The 23,507-nt window shown below is 42.1% G+C and overlaps 1 protein-coding gene across 1 annotated transcript in view; it reads left to right on the top strand.

The window, feature by feature from the left end:
• The first annotated feature begins 1,303 nt into the window (after positions 1-1,303).
• The window catches only part of xkr7b (XK, Kell blood group complex subunit-related family, member 7b), a 103,556-nt gene continuing 81,352 nt past the window's right edge, over positions 1,304-23,507 (top strand). The window contains exon 1 of the mRNA XM_005747976.2: positions 1,304-1,928. Within this exon, the coding sequence (XP_005748033.1) occupies positions 1,330-1,928 (599 nt within the window). The 5' untranslated portion in view covers positions 1,304-1,329. The remainder of the gene's footprint in view (positions 1,929-23,507) is intronic.

Here is a 23,507-nt window from a genome sequence, read left to right as displayed (position 1 = left end):
CTCCTCTTCTGGACCGTTCTCTGTAAACCTTAGAGATGCTTGTGTGAGAAAATCCCAGCAGATAAGCAGTTTCTGAAATACTCAGACCAGCCCGTCTGGCACCAACGACCACGTCACATTCAAAGTCACTGATGCTCAGTTTGAACATCAGCAGGTCGGCCGTGTCTGTGTATGCACTGAGTTGTTGCGAGCCAAACAGGTGCATCTTTTATATACAGTCTATGGTTCTTCTATGTTGACAGCAACTAGTAATTACAGCCTAATTACCATATTACAGATTAGATGTAACACATGAAACGAAGGCATTGAAACCAACCTTGGCTATTTCCTTCAGTCCACCATGCTTCTGTGTTTTTATATATAATATCAACAACAATTGTACCAAAATCAAGTTTTCTGTTTTGCTTTTCTATTTATCCCAACAGCCAGCAAATGCACAATTAGTTACACTGTTACCTTATTTTAAAGCAATCAAAAACAGGTCTTGCTATTGTCTGTCATATTGTCATGACACGTGTGTCACTGTGTCCCTCATGCAAATAAAAATCATCATCCAGACTGTGGCTTGTTACTCTGAGAGGATAAAAGGAGCCTGTGAAACTGCTGCTGAGTGTATGCAGAGAAGAACCCAGACAAAAATTATTTAAAAAACTGAGCGTAACCCTTTAACCTTTCCGCCCCAGACTGTGGCAAGACTGTAGTTTTACTTAAGAGCTCCTAAACATCTGTCTGAATGTGAAGCAGCTTCCTCTGCTCTGCTTTCTCTCGATGATAAACCCAAATGATGTCAGTCGAACTACTGCCGTAAAGACCGCTGAGTGCAAAGCCACCCAGTGTCTTAATGATCAAGGGGTCGTGGTTTTTGAGTGAAAGCACAGGACATTTAACATTTACTGCCTGAAGGCAGATTGAATGTGCATAAAAACGCTGAGTCCTTCACTGACAGTAGCCAGCTAAGTCGTTAACTCATATGGTGCATGCAAAATTACCTTAATGTGAGTGTAACATGTGCGCTGGTGCTGCGGAGGTAGGGCAGATTCGATAATAGGTTTAAAAGCACAACCCCGCAGGTCGTAATTATTTGCGGGACTGTCTGCCTGCACGCTGGATGTCCCGAAAACATCGCGCTGGTGTCACGGTGTTAAAAGCGCTCTTAGTAATGATGCCTCGCAATTAATTGGCTGATGATGAGGCTAGTTATGATGTAATCTCTCACACTCTCTCCTGCAAACAGCCAGCCCCCTCCCTTCTCCCTCTCCCTCGCTTTCTCTCACTCTCTCTCCCGTTTCCCCACCTCTTTCTCTGTCTTTCTCTCCTATCCTAACCAACATGGCCGCTAAGTCGGATGGAGCAGCGGTGTCTGTGGAAGATGACAACACGCCCAGGAGCCTCTCGGAGCCGGGGAACCCCGCCGCCCGGCCCCGCTGCACCGCCGCCGGCGGGAAGCCCTACACCCTGCTGGACTGCTGCTGGGTGCTCTGCGCCCTGCTCGTCTTTTTCTCCGACGGCGCGACCGACCTGTGGCTGGCTGCCGACTACTACCTGAGAGGCGAAAACTGGTGGTTCGGCTTGACGCTCGTCTTTGTCGTGGTGCCCTCGGCTGTCGTGCAGGTGCTGAGTTTCAGGTGGTTCGTGTACGACTACGCGGAGCTGAGCGGCGGGGAAGGAGGAGCAGCGAGCTGCAGCGGGAGCGGAGCAGCGGCAGGCGGAGCAGCCGCGGCGGGAGACGGCACTCTAAGCACCAAGGACAGCGACCAGCGCGGCGGGAGCGCGGTGGCGGTGAACGCCGCGAATGTTACACCGGTGTACGCGTCCTCTGCCCCGCCAGCGACGGCGGGGAGAGTCGGGACCCCCTGGAGGTGCTGCACCGTCTGTATGTGGGTCTTTCAGACCGTGCTTCACGTCCTGCACCTGGGGCAAGTGTGGAGGTAGGACCGCTGGAGTGGCGTGGAGAGCGAGAGGGGCGTACTTGCGTGCATGTGCGCGCGTGTGTGTGTGCAAAGCGCACTTCTGTGTGCGTAATATGTGCGCTGGTAATGCGTTCTCAACGCTATCCTGCACGGAGATCTCCATGTGTGTGCCAGAAACTGTGTCTGTGTGTTTAGGCTCTCGATGTGTGTGTGCGCGCGCGTCATCGCATGTGCATGTGTCCGAAATGTTCCCTCTCTCTTCCATGTGCAGAAATAAACGAAGACAGCGCGACTCCTTCCTCCAAAGCTGCCGTGTAGTACCCACGTTCACGCACAACTTTAAACAGTCGTAAAAAATGCGATGAGCTCCCCTGAACTGAACCTTTTGGTCCACCTGCCACTCCAGTCCCGCCTGTGACAGCAGCTGCACGGCTGCATACAGCTCCGACATGTAGTTTCTGCCCCCCGATGCCTCCGACTGTCATGGTCCTGATATGTTGACAGGAACATTATCAAGGCGCTGTGGTTTAGACCTCGCTGCTGCTCTCCTCTGGCTGCTTGTCATGTCAGTGATTTCCACACTGGATCTTTTTCCCCTTCTTTTACAAGCAGAGTAGTTTGGGATGGTTAAAATGTATGGGCTGAATCTTTAAACGAGCATTCCCACAACACATTTCAAACTGATTTCCTTTCCTGTTACATTAACTCTGTTAGACTTTACCCATCATGCACCAAAAGTCCATTTATGTTGAAAAATCTGGTTAACCAGTCAAAAGAAGCTTGAAAGTAAAAGTGAAAGATGAAACATAGATATTATACCAGAAAGAACTCTAAACCTCACATCCAACCTTGTTGTAGAATTTATATATTTTAAACACAGCATTTGATTGACTGTGTAGCTTCTCAGTCATCCAGCCCATGGTAGTCTTTGGAGTTTGGAGCATTAATAGTGGGCACAGCATCCACCAGGGTTTAAATACCTGGGAGTCTGCACGTTATTGGTTTTAGAACTGAAGAAGCCTCTTGGATCAGAGGTTAAACACCTTCACCAAACCTAAAGAAGTCGAGTCGCCTTCTTTGTAAACTCCTTTTTTCGACCAATCAGACAGCTACAGTTTTTTTCACTGTGGCTACACAGACTAGTTTTACAAAACAGCATTTTTTAAACTATAAAAAAATTATTTATAAATGTTCATATATCTGTATGTAAATCAAGTTTGGGGTTGGGTCTCTTTGAGCGTTGGATGGTGAGCTTATTCGCATGTGCCTGGACAGTCAAAACCTGAAACATGGAGTCACACTGCTTCACAGGACGCTCCGGGTTACAGTCTGATGGTTGGCTGAGGAGTCTGCAGATGTGCTGAGAAAGAAGAGGTGTCTTTTCACTTTTAACTAAATTTAGAAGTGAAGGCGTGTCTTTTCACTGACCCGAAAAGACGTCTTTTCACCTCTCGCTCTTCAAATCTCGACGTACTCGAGACATCTGACAAAGTCGTCTTTTCAAGAAGTTTTTGCTGGGTGCAAAAGGGTTGACTCGAATATGAAAGTTTCACATAACCCAAATCTCTAGAAATGAAAGACTTTTTTTTTGTTAGACAACGTGAAGCACTGTGTATATAATACATCAGACTCACACATAAAGTTGTGTGTTCATTTCAAATGTGAAAAAACATTATGAAACAAGTTTTTGTGAACACTGCCAGAGTCAAAATGAAATATATTCTAATTACAACATAAGACATTTAGATGTTTACAAATTTATGTGTGGTGACAATTACAACGTGCTGTAATCAAGTAACCCAGTTGTATTGCCACATATTTATCAAGTCAGGCAAAGTACAATAAATAAAAACAGTGACAAACAGATGAAAATACAAAAAACAATTGTATTTTAGGGAAAAGTCTGAAAAAGACATAAAAGACATTTTCCTTCTTTAATGTTTTACAGATAATCATAAAACATCACAGATTAAACTCTGGACTTTTCAAACCTCTAAGCTGCTGATAACTGGACTAAAGCACCTTCCTGTAGCTCTGCCACAACCAGCTCAACCATTACCAGTTAGTAGAGTAGAAGGAACTTATTTACTATAACATTTTAATTCAGTTCAATTGAATTAAACTGGATTACACTCACATAATTGCAGTCACCTCTAGGCACTGTATAATGTAAGGTTATATTATTATATTGTAAGGTCCCTGGGCCAGATACTGAACCCAGGTTCCTTTAGATGCGATCGCTGGAGTGTGGATGTGTGTGGCTGTTGTGAAAAAGCACTTGTGTGAATGAGACATGCTGCTAAAAGTACTCTGAGTGCTCGAGTAAAAAAGCAGTAGATAAGCTCCAGTCCATTTATCGTGCGTCTCATTTGAGGTGCATGTCTCTCAAGCAGCCTTTTAAATATAGCATAATCCTTTACTTAATGCAGCACACCACAAAACACAAAAGTGTCTAAGTATAAAATACAGGAGCCAAAGAAAACCGGAAGTCAGTTCTTTTTTAGTGGTCAGACCACCAGGGCATCTGCTCCACCATCAAATCCATATGGCTCTGAAGCTCTACGGTGCCTCCTGCAGGTAGTGCGTCCACAGGAGGGAGAGCCCATGTTGCTTCTTTGGGCTGTGCCCGGCTGGACCCCACGTGCTAAGCCCCAGCTACCAGGCACTCTCCCTCAAACACCTCCCCCCAGGCGTGGCTACCTCAGTAACCCTCTCCTGGTACCTTGGTCCCTTTGTAATTTTACTCATCCTAGAGGTGTCTGAATGGCTCTCTTTCTGTTTTTTTTAAACATATGTTTCCACTGTCAGACCAACAGACCCAGAGCTATGTGAGCATGCAGCACAATTATTCTCAGTGCTTTGAGGGTCCGCCTGAGCATTAAGCCCGCATCAGTGTACAACTCTCAGCTCGAGGTCAACACAAAAACACGAAGCCAGCACCATTATCACAAGTTAATTGTTTACCATGTTGATTCTCAAGAAGGAAGTGCACTAAACTGTTAAAGTGAAACAAAAATCCTGCAGAAATTGCCTTGAAATACCAGCAGTCCTAACCCGCATGCTTCCCTCATAATTACTGCAGCCATTAGAGACGCCAGTCACACTAGGAAGTAATTATGGGTCATAATAACCCGCTTAACTGGTTACCAGTGGGATGTCTCTTTTTTTTAATAGTAGAACCTGTTTACCGACTCCAGAGCAACTCGTATCATCTGTTCCAAGAGCAGTAAGTAACACTGGCCAGATAAATTGAGGCGAATAAAAAGGAGAGACTGAAGGGAAAGCAAAGACCTGAGGGTGAAGCAAGTTACAGTCAAAACACCAGCTGGATCGAGACATGACTGAGATGATAGAAAAAATATCCTGAAGTCAGACCCAAGACTTGAATAGTGTAGTAAAAACCCAAAAAACATTTGTTTGTAACAAAGAAAGATTTAAAAGAAGCGCACAAACACTCGCTGCATTGTTCTACAGAAAAGCGTCTCAGTTGTGCAACAATGAAAAATGATATTTTCCAGCAACAATAAGGCTGACAATTCAACAGAGCAATTTTTTGCTTGTTCTTGTTGCATAATTTATTTCAGCTTTCAGGAAAACAAACTGAAATTTGTACACGACGAGCGGCCTGTGCCTTTGATTTACTCCCATATAACAAAAATCTGACACTTTGAAGAACCGGACCAGTGTCTTATTCAAAGACACGTTTTATTGTGACTGCATAATTTCCAAAAAGATTGAAAATAGCTTCTTAGATTTTCACTGAGCAGAAAGGTCCGCTAACTCAGACGGGCCGACTGAATCATCCTTTAGGCGAGGGCGGTGGGCGGCAGCTCGCCTCCGAACCTCCGTAGACAAACACGAGATTAAATGGAGATTCACAGAACATCAACTATTTCAGGGGAAAAAAAGAGCATGCGGGAATTCATATGAGTATAATTACATGCAGACTCCGTAATGAAGCGCATTAATGAACAACAATAAGATGCTGAGAGCTGGAGAATGAGAATAAGTTGGTTTTAATGGGGTAGTTGCTGCCGGGAGAGTCGGGCTGGGCTCAGACTGTCGATGACTCGACTCTGACTGCAGGTTTACGTTTGAGAAGCTGAGATTTCTTCAAGGCGGAAGTGAATTCAAGATGTTTTCCCTCCAGTGTGATTATTAGGATTTGATTATTGCAGTATGAAACCTAACGTATGCCTGTGAAATGCATTTTGATAGAATGAAAGTCAACATCGCAGGCATTCTGGGGGACAGCTGATGAAATTACACAGGCAGGCTGAAGTTTGGCTTTGGCAGCAGATAACAGGCCGCAAGTAACATTCATTGTCCAAATAACACTCAGGAGCTCGCAGGTATTTGGGACATTTACACCAGTTTGCCTTTTCACTGCTCATTATGATTTCCTTCACTACACAAATGCAACTTTTATCTCTTTCTGTGAAAATGAAAGATTAAAAAACAGTCAGGTGAAAAATATTTGTTTATTGTCTTCATAGCCAGTGGTCAGATTTGAATGGATCGTGATATTGTTGTGATATTATTGTAGCGGTCTCAGAAAAAAAGATGTTAGAGTTTGTTTGGATGGTTGAATGTGCAAAGTGTCTGACAACCTGTTAGCTACACTCATAACCTCGATGACAGTCTGTACATTTGCCCGTTTTAGACCACTTATACAAATCTGTGGAAAGGCAAGTTAGTGAGTTTGCAGCACACTGGAACACAGCATTAGCAGTTTAAGGGGGGAATCAGTAGGTACCTGCAGGATCATGTGGCACATATATGATTGATGACACCAAAGGGTGTGTCCACATGCACATATATATTTTCTGGCTGCTCTCTCTGGGCTTGCCACAGTGGACCATCTCATGAAATCCAAGCATCCTCTTCCCTGTGATCTTCCTCTTTTCCTCCTGCCAGGGAGCTCCATATTCAGCATCCTTTTCCCAATATATCATCCATCTCTCCTCTGCATGTGTCCAAACCATCTCAGTTTGATCATTGGTTTTCTAACTCTGTCTCTATATATATATAATCAGCTGTAATCTTCTCTATCTTCATCACTCTGAATGAAAATCTTAACACTGTCAGTCCTGAATCTTTTTTTAAGCACCACCTTCTCTGAACTGTACATCAGAGCGGGCCTTGTTACCACCCTTCCTCTTTTTTCCAGTCCACACCTCCACCTCTCTAGGTTCTCTTGCTCCTGGTCCCTACTCTCACTACACATCACAATGACAGCATATAAGGATAAAGATAACAGTGTCCTGTTAAAGGCTAAACAAACTAGTGGTTGAGAAACTGTCAGATAAAAATGGTGTGTTTATATATTATTACACGACGAGCACTTTTTTTGGGGGGGGATGTTCAGTATCTTCCCCAAAGTCACTTTGCCTGCAGGAGCTGCAAATCGAACAGCCGACATCCCAATTAGTGGAAAACCTGCTCCATGTCTCGAGGAAAAGCTGCCCTAACAATCACAGCCATCCAACAGTTCATCATTATCTTGGTACCGAAGCTTTTCTCAGTCCCTGCTGCGTAAATTAGATTTAGTAAAGTTGACAGACGGTCAGAAGTATCAAATGGATCACTAATCTCTATTTAACCCTCAACACTTTGAGGTGTTCTACTGTGTATAGTTTTAAATTCTGCCTGTTGATAGCGAGCACCATATGAACTCTTTGTACAAGTCGGTTTAATTTCCTCAAACTGCCCTTTATTGAAATTTCTGTGAGAAGTTATGAGCAAACATTTACCTGGTTCTTAGGATTTTATTTTATGAAGCCCAATCAAAGAACAATCCCCAGCTTTGCTGACCTTTATCTTTACTGGTATCGTTTTGTGTTTAACTGTCAGTCGTTAGAGGATGAGTCTGTCTAAATGTGTGTAAACACTGATAGAAAGACCGAAGCCAGTTTTAGACATCTTCCTGAATGTCCCTGATCTCACTGTGCAGATGTTTGCAGCAGCACAGTGAAAGCAGAGGCTTTTATTGACCTGAAACATGAGGTGTAGGTCAGGCTGTCATTTACCCGTGGTGTTCAACAACTGTGTGGGGGAAAATCCTTCTTAAGAGATACAGACCGCTATTGACAGCTGCAAGTGCCGGACCAGAACCCACAATGCCTTTCAGTAGAAAGACACGTCAGGTTTGGAATCAAGGTCGACTCACCTTTTCTAAAGTGGAGACTCGGCTGTTTATCTTTTTTCCCTCATCTACATTTAAAATCCAGATGAAAGCAGCAAGGTCACATTTCTTTATCTGGGGGTTTGTTAAAAAGGTTTTCTGAGAACTCCAGGGGATTTCCTACTGAAGCTGGAAAGACGTGAAACACTTTTGCAACAATTTACTCGGATTTTGTATGTTTATGTTTGGAGTTGATCACGAACACTACGAGAGGACTGAAACAGTCATCTTCCTGATAACTGCAGTCAGTGGTACTTACTGCTAAAACCTAACATTGGACTCCCTTTGGTATATTTCACAATGCCTGAAGACTGATGAAAAAGTATCTGCCTGTCCCTCAGAGGGCTGTGTGGCAGACGGCATAAACTCAAAATGCAGCTTCATTGCCGTCCAAAAACCCCACACACGGGAATGAGACCAGGAAAACTAAATACTAGGAATCATGGAGTCAAGGAACACAGAGCAGGGGAGCACACAGCAAAGTGGGATCACATGGCAAAGAGAGACACTGACAATAAACACACAAGGCAGTGAGGCCAGGAAAACAGGTGGGAAACACACAGAGTACAGATCAGGGATAATGAGACAAGTCAAGTTAAACTCAATACAGGAAACAGGCGACCAGAATTGTTTTTAAACAAGTTAAACAGATCGACTCACTCGTGGAGCCTGCCCCAAGTGGCCATTCAAGAAATTGCAGTTATTGACACTTTGAGCCCCAGAGGGTGCTCGTTTATATTCAGTTATGGGCTATATTGTGTCAGTTTTTATGCATATTAGGAGATGTTTCTAAAGTCTCCTGATCGAATTTAGCTGGACAGCTGCAGATGACAGATATATGAATATGTGATGAGTGTTATTTGCTGTTTGTTCATATGCAGTTTGCTCGTTGAATGTCTGAGGTCCTAAATGTTTTGTCCTCAAAGAGAATTTGTGATTTTCTTTCTGATCTTATGCACCTGTCATCAAGAAAAGTGCAGGATATATTTTAAGTGTTGACGGTTTCAAAAGGTACCATCAGACATGAAGAGCCTTGACATTTGTGGACGGACTGACGAAGCATCAGCTCCGGTCCAGCTTTGATTTCAGTGGTCAGCAAGCATTGCAGTTTTTTAGGACGATCCAATCGGTTCCTGTCTGTGCCAGACCGGATCAATCAATCCTAGAGAGAAGTGACTGAATCATTTCCAAATGGACACTCAGCTCAGGTGACTGCTGGCCACGGCTGGACGAACACGGCTGATAATCAGCCCGAGTGACTAACTGGCCGCCGCAGTGTAGCTCAATACGCTGAATCATTCAAATCTGTGTGTGTGAGCGTTCGAGGAGAGGCTGCCTCACTGTTCATTCACAAATGAAGTGACTCACAGTGATTATTGCTCTTACTTTTCATTTTAATTTCAGGGTCTGTCACTTAGGGACTCCCCATTGGTTGGAGAGGGTAACAAGAGAAGAAGAGTGTCAATAAAAGATGTTAGCAGGTCCAGCTGTCGGGTCTTTTGCTTTGTAATCTGTGGCCTTCTGTGTACTTGTGAAAAAATGAGTTGGCATTTTTCAGACCCCAAAGCTATTTGCCAACCTTTCATTCACGCAAGTGGAAGCAGATAAAGTGTTTCAGGCTTCGTGTCCTCCTGTTTTTTTTAGTGTTTATCTTAACATCGCCTTATTTAACGAAGCCCTTCAACGCCGATCAGCGATCTTCCCCAAACCTGAGCTGTTGCTGAGCCGAACGTGGCGACCCTCTTAAAGAAGCGTGCGTTGGTGCGGCACTTTCTCTTCCAGTCTTTGCTTTCACAGTTGTGAGTTTTGATTCACAGCTGAGGCCCAGTGTTGTAATAATTCCTCCTACAAACTCAAATTCTAAGCAGGTTTTGATTTTGCTCTGTGTGCTGAGTGCCGCAGTTCTTGGACAAAGCATCATAATGAGAGTCAGCATGTATAGAAAATCAGCCTGATTTTTAAATTGGCTTTAAATGGTCGTAGTCGTGCCACAGAAGAAAAGCCTCATTTCTTTTATAGCTCACAGCTAGAAATATTTAAATATTGCTGTGGGTGGTGGTGAGATCTCAGAAAAAGTTTAATCTTTAAAAACGTTTAAGTTCTTCAAAACACGGGGCTGATTTTCAGCTTTTAAGAAAGGGTCAGTGAGAGGCATGTGTTTGCTATGTATATATAGCTGTGTTATGAAATGAAATTTAAAATATTAGAGGTATAATCAGCTCTGTCTTGGACAGAAGTTTACTTCAGGAGCAAATCAAAGAGAGCAGAGTGACCCGGTCATCTGGTTGGTAGGAAACTAAGGATGGGAAGTGCTGGTGCTCGCCAGCCAGCAACAAATGAATGATAAAAGCAACCAGTATATCAATTGCAGATGGTGTTTTCTTTGAAAAAGGATAATAAAAATAAAAGAAATGCTACAATGAATCACCATTAATAATTAGGAGGGCTGCCTTAATAAACTCTATGAGGAAAAAATAAAAATAATATACGACGTAAAAGATTTCATCTGAGTCCTTTCTGGTCTGTGTTCTTCCTCCACACGCAATCTGTCTTGGCATAAATGCGTGGGAACCTACACTACTCATCTTTCCAAAAATGGGAGCTTTTGAGCTAAAACTGGTCCACTGTGGAGAATTTGTTTTTAACGTAAACCCCTAAGGAATTAAGAGGAGCACAAACTGGGGCTGAAAGATGAGAGATGTTCATGGAGCTGATTGAACATATGTTTTTTGTTGCAAATAAATAATATGATATAATGATTTAATTTAATATAATTTAATAACATTTCACTGCAGACAATGACGGCATTTCTGACATGTCATGAACAGGAGCTATTATGTAGGCGGGTTGCAAAGCAGCTTACAGCCTACAGGCATGGGCAGGACAGCTGAATGTTTAGGAGATGACCTAAGTGGAGCTATCAGCTGATGTGAGCTGGTATTAAAATAAGCTGCTGTCAGATCTTGCAGTGGGATTGCGGTTGAGCTCGACTGCATGAAGTAATATTACGCACAAACAGAAATTAATGAATAAAAATAATAATTTGTAGAAACACGCATTTGCATGTTGTCCTCCTACTTCAGTGTTTAATCACAGCCGAGAAGAACTTCATTTAACCTGTGATAAGAAGAATTTTTCTGACTTACTACTGTATGTTTTGACAGCATGTTCACACCAGTTTCGACTATAAAGAAAATATCCTTTATTTAACTTCAAGAAAACCTGAAGGTTCTCAGGATTCTCCGCATCTGCAAGTCTTTCAGGTTCAGTCTCAGTTTCTTTGTCTGATCTGTGATTTAACGGAAGTTTTGAGGTCTCTTGCTATTCCTTGACCCACTAAAAGAACATGACTTGAAGTGATAGCTCTTCTGTTGTTTGAAGCTTCTGATATGCTGATTGGATGGTAAACAAGAAATAGCAGCTGTTTCTTTCATTTCTGCTGAGACAGAGAGAGACGGGGCAATTTAAGACAATGTGCTGTCATGTAAATTTAAGCCTGTGTCGCCATAAATATCATATGGATTAGACAGCTGGAGCTCTGTTTTACTCTTTTAGCTTTCTACTCTGGTTTCGGGGGGTTTCCTCTGTAAAGTCATTTCCTCTGACAGCGCTGGAATTATTTCTATTTTTTCACAGCTTTTCTGCATTTTCTTTTGCCCTTAGGGCGTGATCCTGCAGCATCCAGTGGCCTGTAGGGAAAAGAACTAGAGAACCATGAAAGTCAGGCTGAAATGCAGCCCAACAGATGGACGTAATGATAGAATTAGAAAAAGTCAAATGGCTCCTTTTAAGCAGCTGTTTTGTCTCTGGCATCAGAACCTGCACAGGAGTGTTTTAAGAAGTACAAACCACACATTTGGAAACACGATCTCGATCTCAGATCTGTGGCTCAACTCAAGTGAACGTTTCTCTACTGAAAATACGATCGAAACCCTCGAGTAAAAGATTTTCCTGATTTTGCCAGTTTGTTTCTATGAAATTCACAGGCACTGTTTCTATGGGAAAATATCTGCATAAAATATGGTTTAGGTTAGCCAGTGAACCTTACTAAGCTTAATCCTCCAGTGTCAGCTGCTGATTTCAGGACATCATTTAAATATGGGCTCCACTAAAAATCACGTCCTAAACAGTGTCAACACAAAACACCTTAAGCCTCTAACACCAAGTGTATCATGTTAGACGAGTAGGGCTGTTCGATATAACGATATAAAACGTCTATCGTTTGTTTTGTGGTGTCACAAAATAAACTGTTTACAGCAATGTTTTTAATCGTTTTGATGGTCACTGTCACTTTCTCTTATAATTAAAAATAACCACACTACAGACAGACAAGCGACTGCTTTTATGCGTTGTCGTTAGCAACGTGGCTCCGCCATCCACTTGTTTTCCACATAAACCTTTCACAATAAAGCTGAAGAGCCTGTTGAGATGTTTCAAAATAAAACAAATCACGTTAAATAGTATGCAGAGTGTTTACCGATGAGAAGCGAAAAAGAGCCGTCAGGTGCTTAAAAATAAACCTTAGAAAACGCTTTTCCTCGCAGCACGCCGTGTAATAAATACTGACAAAGAAAATGGTGTCGCTACATGCATCAGTCAAAACTCTCGACTCCAGGCGCGCGACGCCCAGCTGCAAACGCTTCACGCAAGTCGAGCTGGCCGAGATTCACAGAATCTACAGAAAATGCAACATTTTTGTGATTTATATTGTTGTCGGGACGATAAATGTCTTATATCGGGATATGGGATTTTGGTCATATCGCACAGCCCTATGCATGAGCTGATTGGCCAGGCTTTGCTGTTGATTGAGATGTGATAACTGCAGGCTGGTTTTTAAATGTTTGCATGCACAAACTGGTTTCCTTCACGGTGGTCAGCAGTAGCTGAAGGAAGGCACCGAATTTCAAAACATGTTTCTTTAAGAATTTAGAGTCCCAGGACTATGAATGCGCGTAGGTTGATGTAAAATTTAATAGAGTTATTGATTATGAATAAAAATGTGCCTGGAGGGAAGTTTTGATGATCCACAGCCTTCTGCGTGCCTGTCTGTCCGTCTCCCTCTCAGTCCGTGTCTCTGACGGATGCTCTGTCTCTCTGTATGCTTTCCTGTCTGTCGGTCCGTCACACTGTGCTGAATAATTCACTACAGCCCTTGAGGGAGCTGCCAATCACATTTCCAGTGTCTGTGTATGTATGTGTCAAGAGATCTTGCATTTCCTGATAGGTGCCCCTGTCACCCGATCCCCCTCTGTCACTTGCAGTCCTCCCTTTCTCTCTTCACGCTGTTTCTGCTTTAACTTTTAATTGTTCCCCTAAAATCCACACAGATGGGGGAAGAAGCTGGACGAGGGGTTGCATTTAAAGTTCACAAGATCTTACACATGTTTCTCACCCCTCCCTAATCGTCCTCCGAGTGTGTTTGCATATCTGGGACAGCGCATGTAGTTAGCGCATGCTCTGTGAGCGCGTGCTGCGGCGATGCATGCCGTTACCGTGTGCTCTGCAGGTATGGATGCATGAAGAATATGTATGTATGATGAATTCTGATGTTAAATGAAAGCATGCTCACAAACACACTGTATACCATCTCTCATATAAATATATTTACATCACTAATTCTGCAACCAGCTAACGTCTCCTCACTTTCAAACCAAACCTGCACGCTCTTATTGACGGATTCTGACATCCCAGCAGCGGCGAGGAAATATCAAAGGAATTACAAATAGCAGCTTACATGCTGCACTTAATTTATTTGTTGTTTGGGCTTTTTTTGATGAACATTTGTGACATGCAACATGTTCATCTGTAACCCTGCAAAGCCACAAGAAGCACTGAGCAGATGAAGGGAGATGCCACGTTAGGGTTGCAGAAGAAGCAGATGATGGATTTATAGCTGAGGGAAATGATCAGTGAAAACAGCCAAAATGTTGAAAAACAATTTTAAACCAAGCAAACCCAGACTTGTGTCCAAAACACACTGAAAATTCAGGCTGGTTGTGTACCTTCTTCAGTGAATAAAACCTCTGTTTTTGTCTGTAATCTCAAGTTTAAAACATTGATGGAAACATTTAATTTGCAAGAATCAGACTGCACAGAAGTGCTGATATACAGTGGATTTTTATTTCTTAGATGCTGAAAAATAACCGTTTTAAAAAAACAACAAAAAAAACCCCTTTTTAAATCTTAACTTTGTGTAGTCGTTAGTGTTAAAACATGCACAGTCGAGCTTGATCTCTCCTAAAAACCTAGTATTTCAGTTTTAAACCAACCACTTGCTTTAAAACTGAAACAGCTGCATGTAAAATGTGCACCAGTGTCTCTACTAGTCGGAACCCTGGAGAAGGTAATGTTCAAACATGTATGAAATATTCTAAAGTGGTGTTTTTCATGACCTTTAATAACCCCAACAAATGATTTCTATCCCTTAATCAAACCAGAGATTTCTCCCAAAATTCAGCCCAAGCTTTCAGCCAACAGCATGTTCATATCACCACAACGGGCCTGCTTCCTACTATACAAGTTGTTGGTCCTTTAGCCGAACACCACAAATTGAAGCCTCTATTTTCAGATTTTTGGTGATTATTCTCAAACCCAGAAGTGACAACATTTGGACAAAAGCGTGGAATGCTAAATTAGCGGCTAATGGGAGGCAGCTTATTTAGCACACTGCATCCATAAACTCTACGAGTGCATCACACAGACACGGAGAGTTGCTAATTAGTGCTAAGTGAAATACAAATAAAATTGAACTCAGCAAAACTGGATCACATATTTCTTGGACAGGCTGTTAATTAACCACACAGCAAGCCATGTTTTGTCAGATAATTGCATATTATTGACCATAAGCACAATTAAGCGCTCCGGCTCAGTGACTGGAACTGGCTGAGGTGATGCCTGTGAGACAGATACCAGCTACAGAGCCTGTTTCAGCATTCCCCTGTCATTCAGAGCGGTCACGCCTTTAGCTTTAATAACTTTAAGCCTTAATGAAATTTGTGAGTTATAAATATGTTCCACCTCCATACATTAGGTGTAGAAACTTAATTGTTTGCAAGCAGGCTGTAAATAAGTTTACATTTTAATATTGAAGTTCATAAGAAACAACTAATGTTTGGAGCGTTCCTCAAGTGGCGAGATGAGGAACTGCCGTTTGCTGCATGTGTTTCAGGAAGAAGTAGATGGGTTATTTGAGATTGTAGGGACAAACTAGCAGGATGATCATTTCACTGCTGGACTTATTGACATTTTTGGTCAGAAGAAAAACAACAAAAATAAGGATATATAGGTACAACAGATGTCAAATTCACATTATTGCAATTCTTTACGACCGAATCGACCGCAGAGTTCAGTGTAATAACGTCGCGGGCAGAGTTTTCAGCTTGCTGAACAGTGAACCATCTCACTGCTTGCTCTGAGCCTCAGAGCTGCTGTAATGACCCAGTTTCTCCTCAGGGATCACAAAAGTTCATCTAGTTTTACAGCCTTTTGCTGTAAATTAACGGCTCAGCCAGAATATCTCCACTTTAGTGTTTGAATAAGATCTTTATCGGCTGATAGACTGGGAAAGGCAGACTGTATTTTATCTTTTTTTTCTTCTTTTTTTGCAAGACACTGGAGGGCTTATAGTTTGATTCAGTTTAAGCCCGTCTGTTGGGGAGTACACGTCTCCCTTGTGAGCTTTATGGCTGCATCAACAAGCCTTGCTTAGCGGCCTTTAATCTTTCTGACCAATGCTTGGACTCTGTTGGTGAACACTTAAAACAGTATATATCTCAAAGGCAATTCCTTTAATCTGCTTCACACTGGGTTACATTTTTTTAGGATGTATACATGTGGAGTAAAAGGAACATTATCACTTGGAATTATGTTCATATTGAACCTAATAATTTACATTTAGCGCCAACATTTAGAGCCAGAAAGAAAAAAACTTGGCATTAGGGCTTCATTTAATCTATGAAATGGAAGTGGAAACCTCAGGGCTGAAAACTGAAGCCAGCATATAAGTGCCAAAAACTGTCCCCCTTATATACTCCCATGTTAAAAATATCGTCCATTAGAGCAGAATAATTTACAGGCCCGGACAAAAAAAAGCTTTGGCCATTTTCCCCTTTGTGACAAGTGACGTGGGTGAATTTTTATGACTCGTCCTCTTGAACTGCAATAAAGCTTAAAGTTAAGAATGCCGATGCAGACGTCTGCAGGTTCCAACGTCACCGCTCTTAAAGTCACTGAACTGGACCTTCTCATTCATGTTTGCGGTGTTGGTGTCTTGAGCCTTTTTAGTGCAAACATCACACTAATGATATTACCTGCACCAACAGGCCATCAAATACATACATTGCATGTAATATATTAATTCCCATATATTTTATGTAAATTATAGTATATTTACAATATAAATCGCCTTGAAGTGACTGTTGTTGTGAAATAATACACCCCAAAACAGGGTGATATCTGCAGGACACTGGCCCTTGAGGCCTGGAGTTCCCCACCCCTGATGTACAGACTATGATGAAAGCATAGACATGAGTGTGGAGGTGCATGTAGCCACAGTGATGTCACCTGTTATGAAACCTCAAGTTCAGCATTGTGACTCTTGGTGTTTTGGTGTTTGGAAACCAAACGTTATGAAGGAGTCTAAGGAGTTTATAAAGAAAAGCGTCTGGACTTCTTTGAGTTGCTTGAAGATGTTTCACCTCTTATCCGAGAAGCTTCTTCAGTTCTAAGGTCAAATGGTGGAGATTTAAACCCAGTGGGAGTTTCCCCCCAAAGAGGGACAAAGGACCCCCTGATGATCCTCTAATCACAATCAGCCAGGGTTTCGGGTGAGCTCATTGTGAAACCTGGACCCACCCTATCATGTGATTTCCTGAGGTCAGATGGCCCAGGATGTGAGTGGGCGTTAAGGCGTCTGGGAAGGATCTCAAAACTGGATTATGAATGGCAGACAGTTGTTGTGTCGTATGAAGGAGTCTCTTGCGTTGCCCCCTGTTGGCCACTAGAATAAATGCAGATTTAAGACACTTTTTATGGTTTTATGTTATGTAGTGAAAAGTGATGGAAATTCCCCTTGTAAGCACCAAAATGTAGAATTAGTGAAATTAATTAACATTTCAGAACTGAGTTGACCTTCTTTGATCTCATGATTATCTGTTTGTTTGTTTTTTTTATCCCAAACCGATTAGAGTCATATTTCCTACAGCTGCTGGATGTTTCTCATATAAACATGAATATAAGCATGTTTACGCACATGTGTTTTTTGGAAGGAAGAAAAAGAGTGTAATTATTTAACAATACTACATTTTGTTAAACTGAAACGCAGATGTATCATCAGGTAAATAGCAGCTGAACTCCAAATGTCATCAACGAATTACTGAAGCACTAAATTTAGCCATGAGCTCAAAACATCCTCTTGTCCGTCTTTTGTTGTCTGCTTGTCGGATCTGCTGTTTTAATGTGAACATCCCTGCTTCGCTTTATTGTGTCAGCGTGGGTTAACCGCCCAAAACCGATGATCGATGCACGGACAAATGGGGGGTTGCATATAGATAAATGGGCGCGTATCTATATATGCAGATAGATGGTGTAATCTGGGACAGGACATGGACTCGGGCCTGCACAGGGTTTGTTAGTTCTTCTCTGCGTGCGCTTCAGTGGTGCATGTTATTAGCGTGTACCCTGCAGGTGCACACACACGCGCACGCACGCACATAGACACACAGATTTTTCTTTCACTTTTGGTCTCTCCCTTTCCTTCGTTCATACAAACACATTCAGACATGTTCTCCTCGAGTGTGTGAACTTTATGTTCAAAGCCCAGAGGAACAGTTGTATCGCTGTGGATTCTAGTTTTCTCTTTCTGAGCTCTCTGAACTCGCACACTCTCTGATCTGTCTCTCCGGATTTTCCTCTGCGCGGCTGTGTGTTCACGTTCGAGAGGAAAGTCCTCCAAATGTGAGGACCCTTTGTCTTTCCAGAGACCATTTTTGGGCTTCAATCAGTTCCGAATTCAATTTTTGACATTTTATCAAGTTTTCATTTTGCTTCTCATTGAACACTTTGATGCCAATCATAATTCTGTTTGTATGCACTGAAGGATTTGCATTTGATGCTGTTATGCTCCCAGGTTAGTAACCACTTTCCTCTCAGAAGCGATGCATTTAGTGTTTTGACTCCATTTAGAAATGGGAAATCTAGCACATGATGCACTTTGTTCTTGTTCAAGCTTTCTTGTGAACCTGCATTCGTCTGGTCTACTCTTGCTAAAGTAACAGAAGAAGAGGAAGGTAAAACTTTTTTTGTCTAAAAATTCTGCCACCAGCTCTCCTTGCTTCTACACTGACATGGCCTCTGATGTTATCCAAAGTTTGCAACTAGCAGTGAAGCTACGTGTTAACTATTCAAGTTAAAACTGAGACATTTTTAAAATATTTGATATTTCTCACTTGGTTCTTAATGATTTGGAAGTGCACAAATACACAACACTGTGAAAGTAGCAACTTTATTTCCTATTGGTTGACTCATGTGGGAGTGGGTTGGTACCTGTAACACTTCATTTCATTTCATTCATTTCATTTATTTGTTCATTTTCAGGCACAACAAATACCTATATTGAACATAAAATGCACAAAACAAAAAACAAAAATTGCCCGAAAAAGGAGTGGGACGAAGAAAACTCATTAAATCCCACTCCTATACTCACTCATCAACAAAAAAAACCCAATAAACTTCCTGCAGCTATGCCCATCATTGCATACAGACCCATCAACAGCCCCGGGCACATACAAGCATCTAAACGGCAGCTCGCAAACGACAATTAGAGCCTTCAAACTGAATACAGAATATATAAATTATAAATTGCACTGACATTAGGAGACACTGAAGGAAACCTGATTCAGGTGGAAAGTTGTGCAATTTCTTTTCAGTCCCGTTATTCAGCTCCTGCTCAAACTGCTGAAGTTTGTAGGTCACGACGCATGGTCTTTTCAACAGTGCGATACCCTCACGAGGGGCGACCAGGATTTCAAACAGGTTTGATTTTCTTGCGACCATACGATTGCTGATCGGGAGCTGGTTGTGAGGTGTTAATTGCTTCTCGTGTATGCTACACAATGTACGACACGCGATTAAGGTGAAAATCGGGCCGATCCCTCAAAACAGTGGCATGACTGAAAAATCGCCTCAAAATGGGCCAAAAATCGCACCGTGTATGCCCAGCTTTACAAAAACAAATATTTTTTCCATGTTTATTTCTGGAAGTTTCAGGACACAGAGTGACACTGTAACAACTGACAGTTACTTCACATGTGAAAAATATTTCCTCAAGTAAAGTTGGATGAAGTTACTGTACAGCGCACCTACTGGAATGGTTTAGCCGATCGTGCTGAAGGACAGCGACTTCATACCACGGCAAGGCGTCTGCCCCTTTAACCTGTTCCGTCACCTGATGGATGTTTTTTTTATCATCTCATTGATACTTTTCTGCGTTCATAAGAATCCCTACTCCTCCTAGAGCCATTCTGTGAAACATGCACACAATGATCTCCTCACCCAAACTGTGCAGCTCACATTCGTTTTACTCAGTGGATTTTATTCTCGTTAGTTTATCCAGTACAGCCAAAAGGTTCTGTACTTCACCCATTACAGTCACCCGTGAGTTGTAGATTCTGAGCTACTGTGTGGTTGTTACAGCGGTTAACACATTTGCCTTAAATGTGACCGATCTCCCAGCCTCAGGCCAGTGCTGGTCCCAGTCCTGGATAAATGGGAGGGTTGTACCAGGAAAGGGATCTGGTGTAAAATCTGTGGCAAAGCAAATATGAGGATTCATCCTCTGTGGTGACAGAACAGGAGCAGACACACATGCTATTATACTGTTACTTCATCTCTATAAACAGGTTTGTTGTTTTCCTGCATGCTGTAGAACTATGTCTATAAAATATAGGTGCATTTTCCCATATAACCTAAGTTTAGCCTTTTTCCTCCTTCTGTCACTATAACAGGGGATCATTTTCCCCCCGCTATGACCTTTCCCACTACTGCATGCCCACTAAAGGGATTGTATTCAACATTAACAACCGACTTGAAGACGAATGCTGACCAAAAGTCATTAATCACCACAGGATTATTGGTGGCTACACTTTAATACTGTTCTTTGCCTCTGTGCCACACAAACACTGGAAGCCAGATCGCACATCCACAATAAACAAAATCTAAAACATAAATGGAAAAAAACAAAAACATATCACTTCTAAATGAATCATGGCGACTGTCCGTTATTCCCGGGTTGCTACAATATTTCACACCTAGTTTTTGATTTCTCTTTATCGATTGCGTGCTAAATGAGGTAGTCGGTGCAACAAGGCTGTAGGGTAGAGTCGAGCAAAACAGTTAGACTGAAGTCTGTGTGAGCTGAAAAAAACAACTTACAGATAAACTTGCTATTCGAGTTCCATACTGATGCCTGTTGGTTTGTTATTCTGTCATCATGCATCAGTATATGAAAGCTTGTCATGGTTTTAAATAATTTGAACAGTTTAATCTAGGGCTGGGCCATATCATACCGTTCACGGTAACACCGGTATAATGTTGGGCAATGATAAGAAAATTAAATATTGCGATAGAATATGGGTAAAACGTGCATGCGCAGTGCCTTTGTTTACATACGCACATCTAGGAAAAAGCATGCCGGCGACGGAGAATGAGGAGAGCGAAAGCGGATCATTGAATGAAACGGATGAACCAGAATTGGTTTGTAAAAATGCTGCAGCTTCAGTGGTGTGGAACTGGTTTGGCTTTCGTCTGTCAGATACACAACAAAGCACTATTTTTGGTAGAGCATGCTAGCGGGCCGTTCATTATTACCGTGTTTCTTGGAAAATGCGGCACACTTAAAATCAATCCTTTGATTTTTCTGAAAATCGACAGTGCCCCTTATAATCCCGTGTGCCTTATGTATGAATTCTGGTTGTGTTTACTGACCTCGAAACGATTTTATGTACACGGCACTCGAAAATCTGTCAGACGTTTTAGTACGACTTTGCTAAGCTACGAAGCCGCACCGCTTGATGGATTGTCGGAGCATTATGGCTATCGTAGGCAGGAGCCTCACGGAGTATCCTACAATGCGGTAATATTACCGTATTGTGTGTGTATAACTTCTTTGAGTTTTGTGGATATTATACATGGTTATGCTGAGGATATGTCGGCCAATTTCCACTGGAAATGCCTTTTGGTTAAACTGTCAGCGAGGAATTTGCACTGTTACATTTTTATATAACTTTAATGCACTTAAAACAGCTGCTTGTTTAAGTGAAAATACATTGATGGGGTTTTTTTGCACTATTAAAGTTGTGGAGTTTTTTGTCTTGTGTCAATTATATTGTCAGTTATATCGTTATCGCCAATTTTCAAATGTATATCATGATAAATGTTTTTGGTCATAACGCCCTGCTCTAGTTTAATCATTATGTAATATGAAAAAGTATAAAATGCTCGCTGATGTGAGGCACATACACGCGGTGCATACACGACTGGAGCGTCTCGGGTTCATTTCAGGCACCATCTCCACACACAGTAACCTTAATCACAGCAGCTTTATCACATTTTGAACCACCGTGTTGCGTTTTCTGGCTAATTGCCCATTGCTCTTGGCCCACTGCGACCTTCTTTTTGTTCAACAGTGGCGCAGACCGCGAAATAATAGAGTTATAATAATACTTTTAAGCTTAACCCGTGCAACCCCAAACCCTCTATTAGAACTCATGAGCTCATGTTACTGAAATAAAACATGAGAGAGATCTGATGTAATGCTACCAGCAACTGCTGTGTTTGGCCCCGAGTCTTTGAGCATAGTCCTAACAGTCTAGACAGCCTCGCTTCACAGAGAAGCAGTTGTATAAAGTGTTGATTTAATTTTGCATATCAACCGTATCATAGTGAAGAATAAAGGAAGCAGAGTATATCTGCTGTAACTGACCTCGGTCTCCTGAGATAATGAATCAGCTGTTGCATCTCGCGGTAGATATTTGCAGACATTTCTCAGCTTTATTGGAGGTAATGTGTTCGGATCTGAATGTAACGGACTGAATGAATGATTTCAAGGTTTCCTACGACAGCCGCGGTGAAAGAGAGTAAAATGGTGACTGTGTTTGACAGAGGCAGACTGTAAAAGATGAACTTAAATATTTAGACACATTTGGAGTATGGATCTAAGAAGAGCGATGCTGACCTGTTAGTTGGTCTTTGACTAAAATATATCTGTAACTATTACGCAGGAGGTTATGACAGTGTCTCATAAGGGTTTAGCTAATGTTTGTGACGGGGAAGGGACACATAAAAGTTAGCAATGAGTCTTCAGTGACTCTAATTCTTCTTTTTATATGCAACTCTGCTGTCTTGCAGAGAAGTTGTTTTGCTTTGCAGCCTCTGAGAGTTTGATGTAGCAGCACGTGGACCACTTCTCCAACTGCTGCTGGTTTAGAACAACAACTACCGTCACCAGCTGCAGTCGAGGGCAGAGACTTTGGAGGATGTTCATGAGAATCTCACTGAGGAAGCAGCTAATGATATTAAGGAGTGCCACAACACTGGTAGAGAACACAGGAGATTGGTATGACTGTGCTAGCAGATTAGCAGCAACTGATCTGTCAAAATAAGAGTGGTTTCCCCCCCAGAGGGACAGACAAATTAAAAACAATGACTCTCCAGTGAAACATCCAATCAAATGTGTGCCATTTGTGGTCCTCAGATGATGAAGATCAGGGAGTTTCCCTGTAGCACCAACTGTTTAGTGGACTTTACAGTAAAATGTTTTGAGATCTGTTGTAAAATTGACAGTGACATCAGGGTTCTCATAAGAGTAAGTAAGTAGGTAAAATTTATTTATATAGCACTTTTTAAGACAAGAAGCTGTTTCAAAGTGCTTCACATGGGAACGAAGGCATGTCAAACAAACAATATAGCAATAGAAAGGAAGTATAAAAGCATATCAAACAAAGCAATAGTACACGAACATTACCCAAATGCCTGTCTAAACAGATGTGTTTTAAGCTGTTTTTTAAAAGAAGCCACAGTGTCGATGGTGTGTGTGTGTGTGGGGGGGGAAATATTCCACAGTATTGGAGCCAGGGTTTGAAAAGCCTGATCCCCCTTAGTTTTCAAACGGGTCCATGGAATAGATAGAAGACCACAATCAGTGGATCTAAGAGTCCGCTTTGGAGAGTAGGGTTGGAGGAGCTCCGTGATATACGTGGGGGCATCACCTTGTAGAGACATAAACGGAAATGTGAGGATTTTAAACTTATATCTATACCCAACCGGAAGCCAGTGCAAGGATTTTAGTATAGGAGTGATATGGGAAAATTTATTACTGTGGGTTAAAAGCCTTGCTGCAGCATTTTAAACCGCTTGGA

Source organism: Pundamilia nyererei, unplaced genomic scaffold (assembly GCF_000239375.1).
Source record: "Pundamilia nyererei isolate P.nyererei 1_Seehausen unplaced genomic scaffold, PunNye1.0 scaffold00210, whole genome shotgun sequence".
NCBI classification, from domain to species: Eukaryota; Metazoa; Chordata; class Actinopteri; order Cichliformes; family Cichlidae; genus Pundamilia; species Pundamilia nyererei.
This window is presented reverse-complemented; position numbering and strand designations above follow the sequence as displayed.